The 18,218-nt window shown below is 43.9% G+C and overlaps 1 protein-coding gene across 1 annotated transcript in view; it reads left to right on the forward strand.

The window, feature by feature from the left end:
• The first annotated feature begins 13,394 nt into the window (after nt 1-13,394).
• The window catches only part of DENND1C (DENN domain containing 1C), a 32,811-nt gene continuing 27,987 nt past the window's right edge, over nt 13,395-18,218 (forward strand). The window contains exons 1-3 of the mRNA XM_066615917.1: nt 13,395-13,480; nt 15,202-15,266; nt 17,600-17,643. Of these exons, the coding sequence (XP_066472014.1) occupies nt 13,464-13,480; nt 15,202-15,266; nt 17,600-17,643 (126 nt within the window). The 5' untranslated portion in view covers nt 13,395-13,463. The remainder of the gene's footprint in view (nt 13,481-15,201; nt 15,267-17,599; nt 17,644-18,218) is intronic.

Below are 18,218 nucleotides of genomic sequence, written 5' to 3' on the forward strand. Positions count from 1 at the left end.
AAATCCTATACCAGACACAAAGAAGGAAGATCACTTTTAAATGTCCTACATAGAAAGGAGACAGCCGTTCATTCTATAGTCATTCCCTGCCTGTGCACAAATGCGCCCCCTAAGCTACTGAAGCTGCATGTACTCAATATTTCATTTACCTGCAGTTAACACAAGAAAAAGACATTGATATTGCATTAATCAAAACAGCAGCAGGGCCAGTGTGCTTAATCAGTAGTGCAACAATCTTACAATATAGCAGAGGGGGCCCTTTGACCAGGTAACAATAGATTTGTTGAGTTTTTAAGGTAGGCTACCTTGCCAATTCCTCTGCCAGATGGCACAAGTGTGTTAACACTGCACTGCCTGCTCCTTACTTAACTGTGGTTTGTCAAAGTGATGCAGTTCCAACTCTGTGCAGCTGTTCTTAATGGTAACAGTAAAAGGGTACGCAAACAAAGATGTAGTAATATCATGCTTTGTGCCAAACTATGAAGCCTAACAGGCAGGCAGGCAGGCACCCTAGAGAGAGGAGTGGGAAAGCGATCAGATCAGTGAAATGGATGCTGCAGCCAGCAGCCGACCAAATGCATTCATGTAAAAGGCAGGACACTAGGAAAGTTGCGGGGGGGGGGGGGGAGAAGAGTGGGAGATGAATAGAACAGCTGCCTGTTTCCCATCTGTTGTGCTTCTTGCCATCAGATGGAGCTGGAAGTGCAAGATTATCATTCTAGCTGCTTTCCCATAGAGTGCCATCCTCTTTTTTGTTTCTGTCTTTGAACATGGGAAGTATCACACACCTATCTAAGTAGACTTAAATGGACTTTTCCCATTGTTAGACTAAATTGCACATGGCACAGTCAGAGCTCTGGCTTCAAATGTGGGTATGTGCCCATGGTGTGTGCAAGCAAGGATAGGGCGTGATTAAAAGCACAAAGCAGGTAATGTTGTTGGCATCCTTCAGTCTTGGAAGACTATGGTGTCACACTCTGAATGGTGGTTCTGGAACAGAGTGTCATCTCCAGTGCACCGAAGCCTGGGTAAAGTAGGTATGGAGGATAGGCTGTTACCCATGCAGCAAATCCTCCCTCTCCACGTCGCTGAAATGGTCCAATGGAAAGGCAGAGGCCAATATGGTTGGTTCCAGCGGCGTCGCAGGAGTTGCCAGAACATGACTGTGTTCAGCCATGAACTGCCTCAGGGACTCTGGCTCCGGATTTTGCCTCGAGGTTGACTCCTGAAGCCTTTTCCATAACTGGATGTAGCCACAAGGCAGTGGAGGTTTGGGATCAGAGTTTTCCTTCTCTCAGATGAGCTGCCTTCCCAGGCTGACATCTACCTGGTGGCTGTTTAGTCGCCTCTTACGACAAGTACAGCCAAACTGAGGGCCTATTCTTATCCCCAGCCCCCAGGGGAAAGCAGGTAATAGGTAATACAAAGCAGGTAATAGGGCATGATTAAAAGCACAAAGCAGGTATGGAAGAGTTCAGTGCTCTACCTACTATTTTCTTCAGTCTGGCTCCAAAGTAATTTTTCTGCTTCTCTCCCCTGCCTTGCCTCCAGATAAGCTACAATACCAGAAATGAGTTGGCAGGAAGATTCGGTCACCACATGAGTTCTACTTCAGGACACTGTTGGGTTTATGACCTAATGTCACTTTGAGGATAATTGTTGGTTCGGCTACCCACAGCTTCATATGTGGGGGTAAAACCATCCTACTGCAAAACAAAACAGTGACCAGGATGTGTGCAAACAGGAAAAAGAAGAAAAACAAGGGAGGCCAGCTTGTTTTGCCACCTAAACCTGACTAGCTGCCCTCAATGAGTGATTCAGTGCAGCTCCAGTTTGGTTACTTACACTGACAAAAGTACTCCTTCAGCGTGCTCTGTCATTACTGTAAGTACAGATATGCCTTGAGATTGATCATTAGGAGAAGATACAGCTGAGCCTCTAAGCTTTATATCCTAGCCTATGTTGTATTCTGCAGTCCTTTAGGACAGAAAATAAATGTTTTGGTGTGCAGAATTGGGTTTGAGAATCTCACTATTGAAAATAAAGCAAGCTTTCTATCCTTCGTTATTATAAGGACAGATCTGCAAGTTTGGAAACCAGGCCTGGTAGCATCTTGGAAACCAAAGGTGATCTGTGATCACAGCAATAGCTGACATTTTGCACTCCTCATGAGGAGCAAATATTGCCCCAAGAGCAATCACAGCTGGTTGTATGCAGTGTATGCATTTGGAAAAATGAAACTCTGCTACTGCTCTGTCAGAGTGGAATGTGTGGTGAGTCCAGGCAACTTCTTTTCTGGAAGGGAGCAGAACCTGGTTTACTGGGGTTAGGCAAATTTGTTGATGTGTGGACAAGCAGCATAGATCAAAGTATCCATTTTCAGCCCTATTAATGCAACAAGTACATACCTGCCTTATACAGAAAGTGAAAGTTATGGGACTAAGGCCCAAATCCTAACCAACTTTCCAGCACTGGCATAGCGGTGCCAATGGGGCATGTGCTGCATCCTGCAATTGGGTCGCATTCTTGGAGTCCTTCTCAAAGTAAGGGAATGTTTGTTCCCTTACCTTAGAGCTGCATTACCCTTATGTTGGTGCTGAAAAATGGGTTAACATTGCACCCTAATTTATATTAATTTCTTGCAAAATTCCATGGCTTCCAGGGATGCATTTTTGTCTTAAAGGTTTTTTAACCTGTTTTTCAATGTGTGAAAGTGCTGTATAACCTTTGTCGGGAAAGCAGGGAGATAGCTTGTTGCTGTTGCTGTTTTTCCAGGAGACAGTGGAAGCAGAGATGCTTTTATAACATAAGATGTCGGTCAACAGTGTGATAAGCAAAAAAAAAAAAATTGGATGTGGAAGTGCTGTATCCATGCTCATATCTCACGTGCTATGAACATATGAAGCTCCCTTCCACCAAGTCAGAATGTCAGTCCATCTTGCCCAGTATTGTCTTACTCTGATAGATAGCAATCCTTGAAGTTTTCTCTCACTCATCCCAATCCCTCAGATCTATCCATCTGGGATCTTCAGCCTGCAAAGCATGTGTTTTATGAACAAGATGGTTTTCTCTACGGACCTAGATGGCGGGGTGGCCAAACTGTGACTTGTGAGCCACATGTGGCTCTTTGAAAATGTTGTGGCTCTTGAAAACATGTTGACTGAGCCCTTTTTTGCATAACAATATAAAAGGTAAATAACAATTTTTCCAGCATTTATAATTATTTACCCGCTATGAACCGAGAATCCACAGGATTAAAACACAAGTTTAATGTTTATGGTGAGTAAATTTATTTAAGAATTTAAAGGCTTCTTAAACATTGTAGCTTTCGAACACGTCTCTTGGAGCTCTCAAACATCTGAAGTTTATGATATGTGGCTTGTACGTTAAACAAGTTTGGCCACCCCTGCTACATGACTTCTGCTTTAATATCTAATAAGTAAAGTCAGCTATACAGTACCTGGCTGTGTAGCCTGTTCCCGGGTTTCTGTCCTGTGACTAAGAACTGGAACATCAGGTAGGGGCAGACTCTGTTTCCACTAGTTCTTATTACATTTTGTGGGAGAAAATAAATGGTGTTTAATCTGGGTCACATTTGGAACACCTGAGCAGGTTGTTGGGGGAGGGTAAGAAGCAATTCAGCCATCAGTCTCTTGCATGCAACCTTTAGTTTTCTTCCATGTAATTCACTTCTCCTAAGGGGTGGGGAGTAAATCAGGATCATTCACATGTTGTGTTGTACATGTAGTGTACATGCATAATGTTTCTGTGTGAATCCCTATATGTGTTCATTTTAAAAGTCTGCACAAACACTGGGCTGCTCAAAAACATAAATACAGATCACATGAACTGCTGTTCAGGTTTTGGAATATAACATGCTCAATACATGTGTACAGGTGTACAGGTCACTGTAAGCAGACCATATGTGCATTTAATGTAATGTGTAAACAAGAGTTAAAAGGCTAAATTGGAGGGAAAGAGTGGGACAGACACAAAAACAGCCCCCACCCCTGACTGGCACTGGTTTGCACAAAGTGAAATGTAGTTCATGAGAGCTGATGCTGAAATAAATTAGTCTTTAAGGTGCCACAGGAGTCGGTTGTTTTGGGCAATGGATGTGTACAGTGCATGGTTGTAATAACAGTATTTATATACCGCTTTTCAACAAGAAGTTCCCAAAGCGGTTTACAGAAAAAAAAAATCAAATCACTAATGGCTCCCTGTCCCAAAAGGGCTCACAATCTAAAAATATGCAAAAGAACACCAGCAGGCAGCCACTAGAAAAGACACTGCTGGGGGGAGGTGGGCTAGTTACTCTACCCCTGCTGAATATAAGAGGAGCACCCACTTGAAAAAGTGCCTCTTACCAGTTAGCAGGGGTTGTACAGTAAATCTGTGCAGTAAATCTGTAAAGTCTGTGCAATGCGTCCCAATATACTGATGTGACAGGCTTTCACTCCTTATGTAATGCTCAGATTTTAGACAATGTTTTAAAAGTTCACAAAACTTGCCTTTTAGTACGTTTTAGCAGGCAGATATTTAGTAGATGTTTTTCTGAAAAGCTGCCCTTGCCAAACTTCTCATTTATTACAGACCCTGACCAGAAGTCTCATTTTGTTTTTGGCATCCTATACAACTTACAGCACAATCCTATGTGGTAATACATAGAAATTACTCGGAAGCAATTCCCATTGTGTTCAAGGGGGCTTACTTCTAGGGCAGTGTGTACAGGATTGCCACCTTATGCCCAGGTTGCTAAGATGTCTACCAAGATTTTACCCTGCTTTTGGGCATGCCCCAATAGGATCTGAAGAGAAAACCTACCCACCTCAAAATTCCTATGGGACTTATGGTCAGGAGCTAGACTAATTCCCAAGCAGCTGTTGAAAAAACAAGAGATTTCTGATTACATTTGGTAATCTCATTGTTGCTACTGACTTCCTCCAGAATGGTATGTGCTTGGATGGTCAGTTTCTAGAATTGGAATTCATGTATTCGCTTGCAGGTCTCTGCCATCGCACTGCTTGGGGATCTCTGTCTCCCCACATTTTTCTTTTGCATACATTGTCTTCACCCTCTCTTACAAGGATCTGGTACCATTTTTCTCTGTATGAAGAGAACACTGTGATTCACCCGCATTGTGGAAGCACTCCAACACCACAATAATGTGCCCCTTTGTGCAGTCATGAAATCCAATAGAGCAAGAGAGAAGGCCGGGTACCACTGGTACCGATCTCTGTTTTGTTACTATGCCTAGTATGATGTCAGCTCCTTGTTGGGTGTCCAGTACAAACTGAGCAGGTCCAAGGCACTTGGCACCTGAGGCAGAAGAGCCAAACAGCACTTCTCTGTCACTAAGAAAGTGCATCGAAATTGTCTGGGACAAACCAAGCTGAACGTGCTATTCAGTGGAACGGCTGTGGCCTAGTGGCAAAGAAGCTGTTTGCATGCAGGAGGTTCCAGGTTCAATCCCCAGAGTTTCCAATTAGAGCAGAGAAAAATCCTGCCTGAAATCCTGCTGCTACTCTATATTGACAATACTGACCTAGATAGACCTAGGATACAGATTCCTATGAAATGAAAAGGGGTGGAACAAGAGTTGGTGCAGCAACATGATAGCAAAGCCTTGAAAAGCTCCTTGTGACATCAACTGGGGCACACAGTCCAAATGATTATGGTTTAGGAAAAGTGATCTCCCCTCTACTTTGCATAACAGATATAGCCTAACTCAGTGTTTCTCAAACTTCCTGGGAGATTTACTCCCAGGGTAAGTCTTTGCGGGGGTGGGGGCAGAGGCAGCAAAGCTATCCCCAGGATCGTGCCCCTGTGGGGGAAAGGGGGGGACTATTTTTCAACTAACCTTATGTGCTCCCAGGATCCAGGGAATGTGGGGAGCCCTGCAGAGCGCTTTCAGGGCTCCCCGCGACTTCTAAACAGTGAAAGTTCCAAGTACGATTAAACCGGAAGTGGGATTTCCAGTTTCGTCGTGCTTGGAACTTACACTGTTTAGAAGCCATGGGGGACCCTGCAAGCTGCTAAAAGTGACTCATGAGAGCCCTGCACATATAGCACTTCCTCAAGGTGAAGGAGGATCTATAGCAGTTGGCAAGGGTCAGTTTTTTATTTTTAAAATGTATACCGGACCTTTCTAAATGAAATCAACATGGTTAACATTTTTTAAATTCCTCCATAAAACCAGATTACTGCAGATCTCATCGTAAGGTACTCATAGCTATAATAGCAGCAACAGACTATACCAATATATAACACAGCATAAAAAGGTGGGAGGGTGATAAAGTACAGAGTATTTATACTATGTATAGTAGGTGAGATGTTACAGACTTGGTGGAAGTATGCAACCTGTTTGAGCCAAGGAATTGGTGGATCTCTGGATTAAGGTCAACAGTTTTTCAACCTTTTTCATATCATGTCACACTGAGAAGGTGCTAAAATTGACAAGGCACACCATCAGTTTTTTGACAATTGACAAGGCACACCACACTGCCCACAGGTTATAAGCAGGATAGCACATGTCCCTTTGTGATTTGCCGTGGTCCAATGACATGCTGATTTGGCCACCCATCCTTCTAATGGGGTGGGTGAAGGACTAAGATTCTGGAACAGTATGAACAATTAGGGTAGGTAAAGTACCCAGAATAATTGGTCAGGTTTTATTTGCTGCTTGCATTTTAGTATCCTTGCCAATATTCTCCACCATCACTTTTTTGTATCCTTTTATTGGATCCTTGTTTTTTTCCTACAAGTAACAAAGATTACATTTCCTCATGTAATGAGGAGCTGGTCAGTAAACACTAGGCCAGTGATTTCAACCTTTTCTGTCTCATATGACACACTGGCAAGGTACTAAAATGGTCAAGGTACACCACCAGTTTCTGACAATTGACAAGGCACACCATGCTGTTGATGGGGGTCTCACATTCCCCCATGGCCCTACCAATAAATGACCCTCCCCCAAACTCCTGCGGCACACCTGCAAACCATTCACAGCACACCAGTGTGCCACAGCACAGTGGCTGAAAATGGCTGCACTAGGCACTACATCCCATTTTCCCTTATCTTGCCTATCAAGTTATAAGTTCCCTTATCTTGCCTATCAAGCAGCACAGTGCTACTTATCTGCGGGTGAGACTTCAAAGTACTGAATGAATGAATATACACAATTCTCTTCTGTAATCCTTTTTCCAAGTCCAAGTGTCTCCGGAAAAGGATTACAGAAGCTGGCTATGAGAGAATTGTGGATTCAAGTGTCTCTGTATATTTTTACACAGGGTAAAATGAGTGAATTGTTAACACTTGAAACACATATGCTAAATAAGGATTGTTTTTAAGTTCAGAAGTTCTCACCCACTTACAATGAATACTGTTTTTAAGTAAGTGCTTCCTAATGTAATTCCTTACCTTGTTTAAGTACCCAGCCTATTTCATAGATCTAATCTTTAAATTGCCACAGTCATGGTCACTTCTCAAATGAAAAAGGATGTTTAAAAAAAGAAAAATGTGGGTGGGAGAAATCAGCACCTGCTTGAGATAAAAAGGGAACTTTCAGCTTTGCAGACTCCTCTGTTCACTTTTGTCCTCTGCTTCTGTGTTCAGAATTATGGGAGCTAGTCAGTGTGAACAGGAGGAGGATACAAATTTAAGTGCTGAGTGACACTGGATTACTTTTTCAGCTCAAAAGTTTGATGGCTTAGTTCAGGGGTGCCCAAACCCTGGCCCTGGGGCCACTTGCTGCCCTTGAGGCCTCTCAGTGCAACCCTCAGGGAGTCCCTAGTCTCCAATGAGTCTCTGGCCCTCCGGAGATTTGTTGGAGCCCACAGTGGCCCAACGCAACTGCTCTCAGCATGAGGGCAACTGTTTGACCTCTCACATGAGCTGTGGGATGAGGGCTCCCTCCACTGCTTGCTGCTTCACATCTGTGATGCAGCAGGGGCAGCAAAGGAAAGGCTGGCATTGCTTTGTGCAAGGCCTTTTATAGGCCTTGAGCTATTGCAAGACCTTCATTCATTCATATAAGTTCATCTTTAATATATTCATTTATGTAAACGTATGTAAATTTATTCAAATTTAAAATGTAAATTAGCCCTTCCCCCCCAGCCCCCGACACAGTGTCAGAGAGATGATGTGGCCCTCCTGCTAAAATCTTTGGACACCCCTGGCTTAGTTCACACTGAGATGCCAAACCTGCATGAGAAAATTTTCTTCCATACTCTGTGTCAGTAGTGTACCAGAGGAGAGAAGTAAAGGAGACAAATGCCCCAAGCACCAGGCTTGGGAATGGTGCAGTGCTGCTATCCACTCTTCCCACAGTGCCCCCCCCCACAGTGCCCTCCCCTGTGGCACCCAGTCAGCCACTGATAGTATTGGCATGCTTGAGGGCCTCCCCCAGAGGCATTCTGAGGTCTGGGGAAACCACCTGTGGCTTCCCTAGCCCTCAGAATACATTTTAAAGGCCAAAAATCTTCACTTCCTAGAAGGCATTCTGAGAACTGGGGAAGCCATGGGTGGCCTCTCTGGCCCTCAGAACACCTGGAGGGGGGGGAGGCAGTGGGTACAGAGGGCAGCACCTTCAGGTGGAAGGCAGCATGCCTGGAGGTGTGGCCATAGACACTAAAATGGTTAGGAACGCCACTGCACTGTGTGTGCATGCATGCATGCATAGTATGAATCTGTGCCTCAGGAATTTCCCTTTTTCTTGACATGCTAGTTTTCTGCATGCAGGAACTTTTAAAAAATTTTATTTGAAAGAAGGGGAATTCTAAAATTTATGCCTCCATTTGCAATCTGACCCACATTTAGTGTCTTACTGAGAAAGACGGCTTGGATACTTCTTGTACCAGACTTTATTATTTCAAAGTTTCTAACTGCTGGGCCATTGGTTAACGAATAGCCTGCCTGGGGTTTCTTTCCAGCATCCAATCAGAGTTTCTCATGATCTGCCACACTCTTTATTGCATGTGTACTAATTCTTGCTGTCCTAGGGCTCTCCTCCTCCTCCTCACATACAAACATGTACATCCCCCATTTCCAGCACGAGGACAGAAATATATGTCACTAGATCTGGCCTAGGAGGGGCGGGTAAAGGGGGGTAATTTGCACCTAGGCCCAGGGTCAAAAGGGGGACCCAGGAGCCAAAGGAGGGGCCCAGAAATTTCCTGAGATCTTATGTTTTCTTGTCTACTCAGACTTGTTGCCCGCATGGGATGCTGGGAACACTACTATGACTGGGGATGCTGGGGACACTACTGATGCCACATGGGTTGGTAGACCTGGGCTTCAAAGACTTTTCCAGCTGTCTCTGCCTTCCCTTCACTCTGTTTCACCCCTACCTGCCCCTATTCTGCTCACCAGTCACCTCCCTCCCCTGTTCTGTTTCACCCCTCCCCCTTTGCAAAGGGGCCCAAAAGAAAGTTTGTACCCCCTGATAAAATTCCTCTCAGAGGCCCTGCACTAGATATATATTTCAGTGCATATTCTGCCTTCTCATAGTCCCAAGGCAGCTTTTAAGATTTGAAAGCAGCACAGCATATATAGCACAAAGTACAAAGACTGAAAACAGAGGCAGAACCATCTCTGTTTATGCATTTCCTTCTTTATTGTGATGCCTAGCCTGCTGTATCCCACTAGCCCAGGACAGGTTACAGTAATTACATTCAGATGAAACAGATCCCTATCCTCAAAGAGCTGAAAAAGCAGCAGTTCAAACCACTGTGATGAACTGTACTAACGCAGCTCCCAGAACTCCCAAGAATACAGAAAAACATCTGTTCAGAGGGGATTCTCTCCATTTAGGTGTATGCCCCTACTCCAAGCATCTCTAATTATCCACAATGGAATTTATCAGCAAAATTAATTCTATTCATTTAGGTCTTACTCAAGACTAGGGATTTCACCACAGGCATTAAATTAGCTTCAGAAAGGTAGGAAGATTGCATTATTACTAACATGATGCTTGTGAACAGGGCATCATTCTGCTCCTGTATGCACATAGCCTTTGCATAGAAATGCCACCGACTGTACCCCTTACATAAATTATTTAAAATGTCATATTTATGCCTAATACAATTTTAAAAATCTGTACCTATCTTAGTGTTTCTGTATGTTATTAGTATATGTGTGTATCATATGCACATACAAACTGTACTGAGTTGGTACTGAGGGTGGTTTGTGCATCTGATGAAATTACTCTAGTACATTGATTCTCAACCAGTGGTTCGGGTACCACCAGTTGTACTCCAGGTAGTGTCCGGTGGTACTTGTGGGACCCCTGAACACTTGCCACCTGGCACTGCGAACAAGGAATGCAACACAACAAACAGCAGTAGGAGACAGCAGGCAGAGCTCTAAAGCATGCTTTTCCACACTCGGAAAAACCCTCCCATGCACCCTGAGCGTCTTACTGGTGTTTGTTTCATTGCATCTGGCCTCCCAACCCAGAAGAAACTGGTGATGATGTCATCACGAGTTACTTCCCTTGGTACTTCTAATCAGTGGACCATGTGAAGTGGTATGGTGGAGGACAAATGATGAGAAACACTGCTTTGGGTATGTGTAAATTTGTGTCTTTAAGGTGCCTCAAAACAGCCACATTGTAGCAGAGTGATCATTTGCAGGCAGGGCCAGCCAGAGACAATCTGGTGCCTCTGTGCCTAATGCTCCTGCTCTTAAGCAGGTGATGTGCTAGCCTCTGCTTCTCCCAGTGGAGGCAAGTGAAGGGGACAGAGGTGGAGACCTCCTGCCAATCTGCTTCGTGAAGTGACTGCTTCACTTGGCCTCATGGCCTATTTCTGAGTAGACAAACATAGGATTGTGCTATTAACCAATAGAGGGCAAAAAATTTTATGGAGCAGAAATCCATTTTCTCTTTCAGAGAGAAGGAGCAGCACAGCAGAAGCTGTGCCTAGCTATCTGGGTCTAGTGAATTAACCCATTTTTGCCCTGCCCACAGGTGTATGCATTTGGTCCCTGCTGCATATATGCAATGTTGGGCAGAAATGGCTTAATAGAGAAGGTCTCCATGACATAAGGAAATAATGCCAGGAACCAGTTAAGACTGAGGATCCAAAACCATAGCATGCAAGAGATGGTCAGATATCATGATCCTCGTATGGAACATTCTAACTAAAATCTAACCAGTTCAAGGGACAAGTTAGAAAATTTTTATTTCCAATATAAGTGCTGCCTTCTACTGAGTGGTCCATCTACCTCGATATGTTTCTGCAGCTCTCCAAGTTTTAAGACAAGAAACTTTCTCTTCCCTACCAGGAGGAGCCAGAGATTGAATCTGGAACCCACACCATGCAAAGTATGAGCTCTCTCACTGAACTGTGTTTCCTTCCCATGATCAGTTGGTTGTTGCCACTGAGGGAAGGACCAAGGAGAGGTAATTCTCATTCTACCTAGATTAGTAATACAGTATAGCCCTGGTTCCCAAACTGTGAGCCGTGGCTCCCTGGGAAGCAAAAGAAACCGGCCAGGAATTCTTGCAAAAAAAATCCTCTGCCCTATGCAATTTGTAGGATTGTAGCCTTAATGGCAGCCATGACCAATGGTAAGGTAGGTCAAGGGAGTCACCAGTCAAAAAAGTTTGGGAACCACTGCAGTATATGTCTAGAGTTATGGATATCTCCAAGAAGGTGTTCCCTCCCTCCTTCCACTGGACTGGAATTCTACTGCTGCCTAGTTCACACAGATATCACTACTGATGGAGTTAAATGGTTGAGATGATATGTTAATTTTGTTCACATGATGTGGCTTTAATTAGCCACTCTCTCTCTCGACCTCCTCATTGATGTATTTCTTGGTAACACCAGAAGTTACACCCTTTATCTAGCCATCCTTCTCACACTACATGTGTGGGGAGTTTGTTGCTATCTACTTGTACTACATGTGTGATCCAGGTCTGTAACATCTAGCCTGAAAAAAGGGTCCAAGGCAAAGTCCTCAAGTGCCACATTAAGCCCCCCCATTGACTCACCAGGGATGTCTTGCAATTCAGCATCAATGAGTCATTACAGACAATACAAGATGGATAGCATATGCTGTTTAAATGTTGAACAATTCTTGGTGAGAAGTTCTGTGAGACACATACTACAGAATTTAACTTCCTTTGAAGGAGAGAGCTTAGGGATTCATATTGGTGATATTTACAAACATACAAGTAGAGCCTATTGGAAGCAAGCAGATTTCTATAAATATTAAATCAAAGAACAATCTTTCTCTTGTGGATCTCTCTCAGAGCCCTAAAACTCTCAGCTCTTTGTATCTGTCACCAAATTCAGAACAATAAGTCCTTTCCCTTCCCACCATGCTGGTCTCCAGTTTCACCCCTGCAGGTATACAACCCATTCAACAGAATATGTATTCAGTCATTAGTTACCATTGAGGGAAAAAGTGAACATAGCTGAGTATTTGCAGCAAATAATAATAATAATAAAATAATAATAATAAAACTTTATTTCTATCCCACCCTTCTCCCCAAAGGGACCCAGGCAGCAAATCAGCCTAAGGTTACGCAAGTAGTTGTACAAATACTGTTTCACACCCTCCACTTCCCGGTAGCTAGGAAGTTCCAGGAGCAGCCTATTACTGGGCCATTTTTTTGAGAGGGAGTACTGGATGTGGTTGCATTTTTAAGAAGATACATTTTTATTTTACAAATTAACTTTTTGAGGAGGGGAAAGCAGACAACACTAATCTTTAGAGTAGCACCTGTTCCTCAAATATGTCAATATGCAGACTCACCCCTCACACAGCTGCTTCTAGTCAACCAGCAGCAAAAATTCAGACTTCCTTCTCTTTTGCTGAATACCTTCTTTTGTGGCAGCCCCCAGCTAAACAGCAGCCTCTTCCCAAAAAGGCAGTACATACAGTAGCTAGTAGCCACCAAAGCTAGTAGCTAGTAGCTATCAAAGGCTATCAAGCATACACCTTTAATTAATCAACTATGTGAAAGCCTTGAGCAAATATCATCATTCTACATATCCAAAGAAGCTGTTTGCAACAGTTTTCTCAGCCTCTACAGTGTAAAAGGAAGGATGGAGGGGGGAACCTCTATACTAAATTTAAAGGGGAAAGCATCTGTTCAGACCACTTTTGTCAAAGTTGTGGTTCAAAACTTCTTAGCCCCTAGAATCTGTTGTGATCTTAAATGACACTTCAAATGTATTAGAACAGGACAGGGCAACATGAAAGAATGGGACCAAACCATCTCCCCTCCTCCTCCCACCCCAACTAAAACTACCACTCTGCAGTGAGCTAATGCTGCCACAGGCCTCATACTTCCTCTAACACAAAGCCACAAAGGAAGTGTTTTTTGAAATGCACCAAATAGAGCTCTAGCAAGATTTTCAGTCTTCAGGGCTTCCGTCCTTCTGGATGGAAGGAAAGACGGTCCGCTGTGGTGCTTCACTGGGATGGCAGTGTGATGGAATGAGCCAAGGACAATGGGATCACGGATCAAGTAAGACCTTGGGCAGGGTTTGGTGAGTGGCTGGTTGGGCCATTGTGTCAGAAGACCCTACTCACCTTCACTTTTCTTCTCTGTTGTTGTACAGAAAGTCAAGCTAGGTCTCTGCCCCCCCCCACCCCGGTCAGAAGGAAACCCACATTTTTTTCACCCAAGTGATCTGGGAGATGTTCCCCAGGACCACTTGCAGTACTGCAGAGCATGTCATAGGCATCTCTTCAGATCTTGGACTGCATTACTGACATCTCTGAACATATTGCTGATCCAAGCAGCCAGCCCAAATAACCCTCAGAAGGCCCAAGAGCTTCCCACAGCATCTAGGCTGCCACCTTGAGTGGTACAGTAGACAGCTTGGCTTGTCATTTAGGTAATGGCATAGTGGGATTCTTGACACAGCAACAGTGATTGCAACAGTCAGGCTTCAGTCTCCTCAGCCAAAGGAATCCACATTTCTTGATCACATTATCAGATTTAGGGGCCAATCCTAACTAACTTTCCAGCACTGATGCAGGTATGCCAACAGGTGCACTCTGCATCCTGCAGTGGGGGGTACAATCACAGAGTCCTCCTTAAGGTAAGGGAACTTCTGTTCTCTTATCTCAAGGTTGCACTGCAGCTGCATTGGGACTGGAAAGTTGGTTAGAATCAGGCTGTTAATCATTTTTAGCAGACTGAATGTCCCAGTGTGGTTGGGGATTGAGGCCTAGTTCCCATTGTGCTGGTAACCTACACCTAGGCATCATGTAGGTTTACATGACTGAGTGTTCCCCCATTAAAAAAAAAATTCCTGCACATAGAAAACTAGCATGCTAGGAAGAACGTTTCTAGCCTTGACAACTAGATTTCTATGCAGAGCTTGATACTGTGTTTTTGATTTTTGTTTGGAATAACACTCTATTATTATTATTATTAACAGTATTTATATACCGCTTTTCAATGGAGAGTTCACAAAGTGGTTTACAGAGAAAATCAAACAAACCACCTGTTCCAAATGGGCTCACAATCTAAAAAGATGCAAAAGAACACCAGCAGGCAGCCACTAGAAAAGACACACTGCTGGGGTGAGGAGGGCCAGTTACTCTCCCCCTGCTAAATAAAAGAAGAGCACCCACTGAAAAAGTGCCTCTTACCCAGTTAGCAGGGTAAGCATTATATAAGCATCCTACTATAGTCTGAGATGGCACAGCCCAGGTGCAGGCTTACCAACTCAGCAAGAACTATGCCCCAGTCCGAAGAGACTCACTAGCCCTTTATCATATTAAACCACATGACACTGGTGGACATTGGACACTGAATAGTTATGATGACCAACAATTGACCAATTAATGTATTTATTTTGTTATTTTGTGAACTGATTGAAAAAGTGATATACATATATAAATATTCTTAATCATAACAACAACTAGGTCACACCATAGGCCAAGGTGCATTGTGCCGGTGACACTACTGTTGGTTCACTGGTAATGTTTAAGGAGAAAACTGACAGAAGAAGTGGGCTCCATGATGGGCAAGTGGGTTAATGATGGGCTGAACAGTGTGTGCCAAGATATCTCAACCCGCCTTCACTATACCTCCATCCTGTTCTGTCCTTTACTGAGAAGTTCTGATCTTATGACAAATGGAGTTCGCACACCACAGCCTTGGGTGGCTCCTAAGCCCTGTTTTGCCAATGACTCAAGCAACTCTGAGTTCATTGATTTCTCTTGTCTCCCCAGGGAAAAACCCCAGAAAATATTTGATCTGTTCTTTGAAGCTGCCCGCCCAACATTCGCTGATGATGGTGAGTCTTGACAGTGGTGGGCGGAGGTTCATTTGGACCTCTGAGGGAGAACAGAAATTTGGGCATTCTTAGTTTTTTAGGAAGATCTGGGTGGTCCAGGGGCACAGAAAAAGAAATCTCTGGTTGAAGGTGGTGCCTGCTGAGTCTGCATCCCAGTCTCTGTATTGGCCAAGGGACATAAAAGGGAGCCAAAGATTGGGGATTGGCAGCATTAGGGATTGGCCTGGAGTTATCTGCAGTGCTCTTTTTAATGTTTTTCTTTCAAAATGAAAATTGAGAAAATGTTGTGTTATGTAGAATAAGTAGATGCAGATCATCCCCGCCCCTCTCTTAAACCTTGAACAGGGTCAAAACCGATTGGCAGTAGATTCAGAATTGACTAAAGAAAATATTGTAGTTCTTCATGCAACAGTTAGTTGCATTTGGAAATTGCTACCACAGGATGTGCTGTTTAGATAGTTTAAAAAGACAATAAGTGAATTCATGCAAGGTAGGCATCTATGAATGGCTATGAAATATGACAGCTCCATGAAACCTCCACATTCAGAGGCAGTGTACCTCTGTATGGTATATTTAGGTGATCTGTAATGGAACAGTCCAGCTCCCCCCTGCCGCTTGCCTGGGGTGGTTTATATCCAACTTTCTGGATATAAAGGCATGTTGCTAAAGCATGATGTCAGTTGACTGTGTTCCTGTGAACTGTTCTTAATAAGCAAAGCTGGTTTACCAGCCTACCTGACTCTGCAGAGTGCCAATGAGAGGGCAGGACCTGTTGGGTCTGGGAGCATGAGTCTACCATGTCTGGGAGCTGACAGGCAAAGAGAAAAGATAATACTCTGAATACTACCTGTTGGGGAACAAATCCAGGGGAGGGCTGTGCACCTGCTCAAAGGCACTCGATCCTCAATGCTAGAATTATAGAAAACAAAAAAGGGGGAATCCCGGCATTTTAATTAGTATAGGACAGACAATCCCCACCCCCCAAAAAGCTTCAGTCCTTTCCAACCATCTGCCACAGAAGATGGATCCCTTCAAATAAGATAAAGCCTTTACAAAGTGAGACAGCTAGAGAGAAGACTGCAAGCACAAGCACCAGTGAACCTTGGGTGGTGATTGCTAGGGAGGTAAGTCCCTTTGTCTGGTCATTCTTGTGCCAGACTCCTGCCCTTGTTTTCTGCACTAGCCCAAAGTTTGCCAAAGGCATTCAGTCAATCCTTCTGTGTGCCTTCTGGTTCCATGTGCTTCAAGTGCCCCTGTATAACATTCTCCGTCTCTCTGTCTTGTGCATGCCCACACACGGGTGGCCATTGCGTTGTGATTAATATTGCGAGTTAAAATAAGAAAAAAAGGGGAAACGGAAATCTCTGCTTAAGTTATCCTGTCTAGGAAGGCTGGCATTTACGTAACACCCCACTCCTCTCCAGTTGCAGTACAAGACAACATGAAGCTCTTTCATCATCTCCTGCCAGCCTGTCTCTTTCCTGTGTGTGCATTCCTGTGTGAAGCAAAGGCATTGTGTCTCTCACATGCCTGGAAGCCACGCCTCCCTCTGGTCTGGAAACCTTGCCCTCTTCTCCTAGGGCTGTGGGGCAAGGGAAAGCTGCTTTGAACATAGTTCTAACAGAGGCAGTCTCTGTCTTTATATTATGGAGTTTACTCATCACCTGCACAATACCCACAGTTGCAGGGTGTGGCAGAAGGCTCTTTGCCTTTCATATGCTGTATTTCATTGCCCTGGGCCAGCCTGACCTGCACAGCCTTCTGAAGTCATAGCCCACAATTTCCTCCCCCCCCCCCCCCCGTCTTCATTGTCCATTTAATTTTACAGAGGACCTGACCGAACATTTTAGTAATACCTGCAACTCAAAATACATTCAGGCACATTTACTGGATAAGCAATTCAGAATGTGGTAGAAAGAAAGGCAGCCATGTTGCTGGCACTCTCTGTGTCCATGTCTATGCACATTCATAGACACTACAGAGTCATGATGCATCTGCCCAATGAAGGGGATCATAATCTGAAACACTCTAGTGCAGATCTCTGCGCAGTTACAAATTTAAACATCTTCCCACAAAGGAAAAAGGACAAGTAGGCACAATATTTTAAGGAGGACAGGTGCCAGAAATAAGGAATAAAATGCAGACAGTTGAGGCATGTGAAGCCTATAGAAAAGGGCTTAGGTCCAACAGCTCTAGTTGGGGAATAGAATGCAGTGAAAATCCTGATTCGTCTCATGGCCTGTCCTATACTAATTCTGTAAAGCAGAATTTAAATGTGTAAATGGAAGCTGCCTGCATCTGTAAGCTGAACTTTGCTTTCTTTCTCTACGCAGATCCCCAAGTGCTTAGACAGTTCCCATCGGAGTTGGATGACCAGGTCTGTTCTACTTGGCACAGTTGCTGCTGACCTTACTTTGGTCCTGTGCATCCCAAAAGCTCTGCTAGAGGTGTCCTTTTCTTTCTACTCCTTCCCTGTGCCTTTCAACAACAGCCTGACACACATCAAATTTTTTCCCATCATAGAGTTAAAATTCCAGGGAAGAATTCACCAGCTTAATTTTTGCATGCAAGGCTGCTGTTGAAAGCACAAGAGAAGGCCTAGAAAGGAAAGAGGCAACCCTAATGGGTTTTGATCTGCTGCCTGCCTTAACTGATACAGAGATTTTTCAGAAAGTGAGACTGAAGACAAAGATATATGCTTAATTTGCCTCTTGTCTATATTTGTTACACCTGATATCCACTGCACTGAGGTATAGAGAATCTCTGGTCTAGTTCTTGCAGAGACAGTAGACCTTTGTCTGGCTGTACTACAGGGTGACCAAAAAAAAAACAGAACCCATAAATCTTTGAATAAAACAGTTAATTTTTGTTTATAAACAAAAACTGTGTTATAACTGTTAATAAAACTGTTAACAGGGAATAATTGTACACAGATTGAAGTTTGAGTCCAGT

This window comes from Tiliqua scincoides, chromosome 2 (genome assembly GCF_035046505.1).
Source record: "Tiliqua scincoides isolate rTilSci1 chromosome 2, rTilSci1.hap2, whole genome shotgun sequence".
Taxonomy (NCBI): domain Eukaryota; kingdom Metazoa; phylum Chordata; class Lepidosauria; order Squamata; family Scincidae; genus Tiliqua; species Tiliqua scincoides.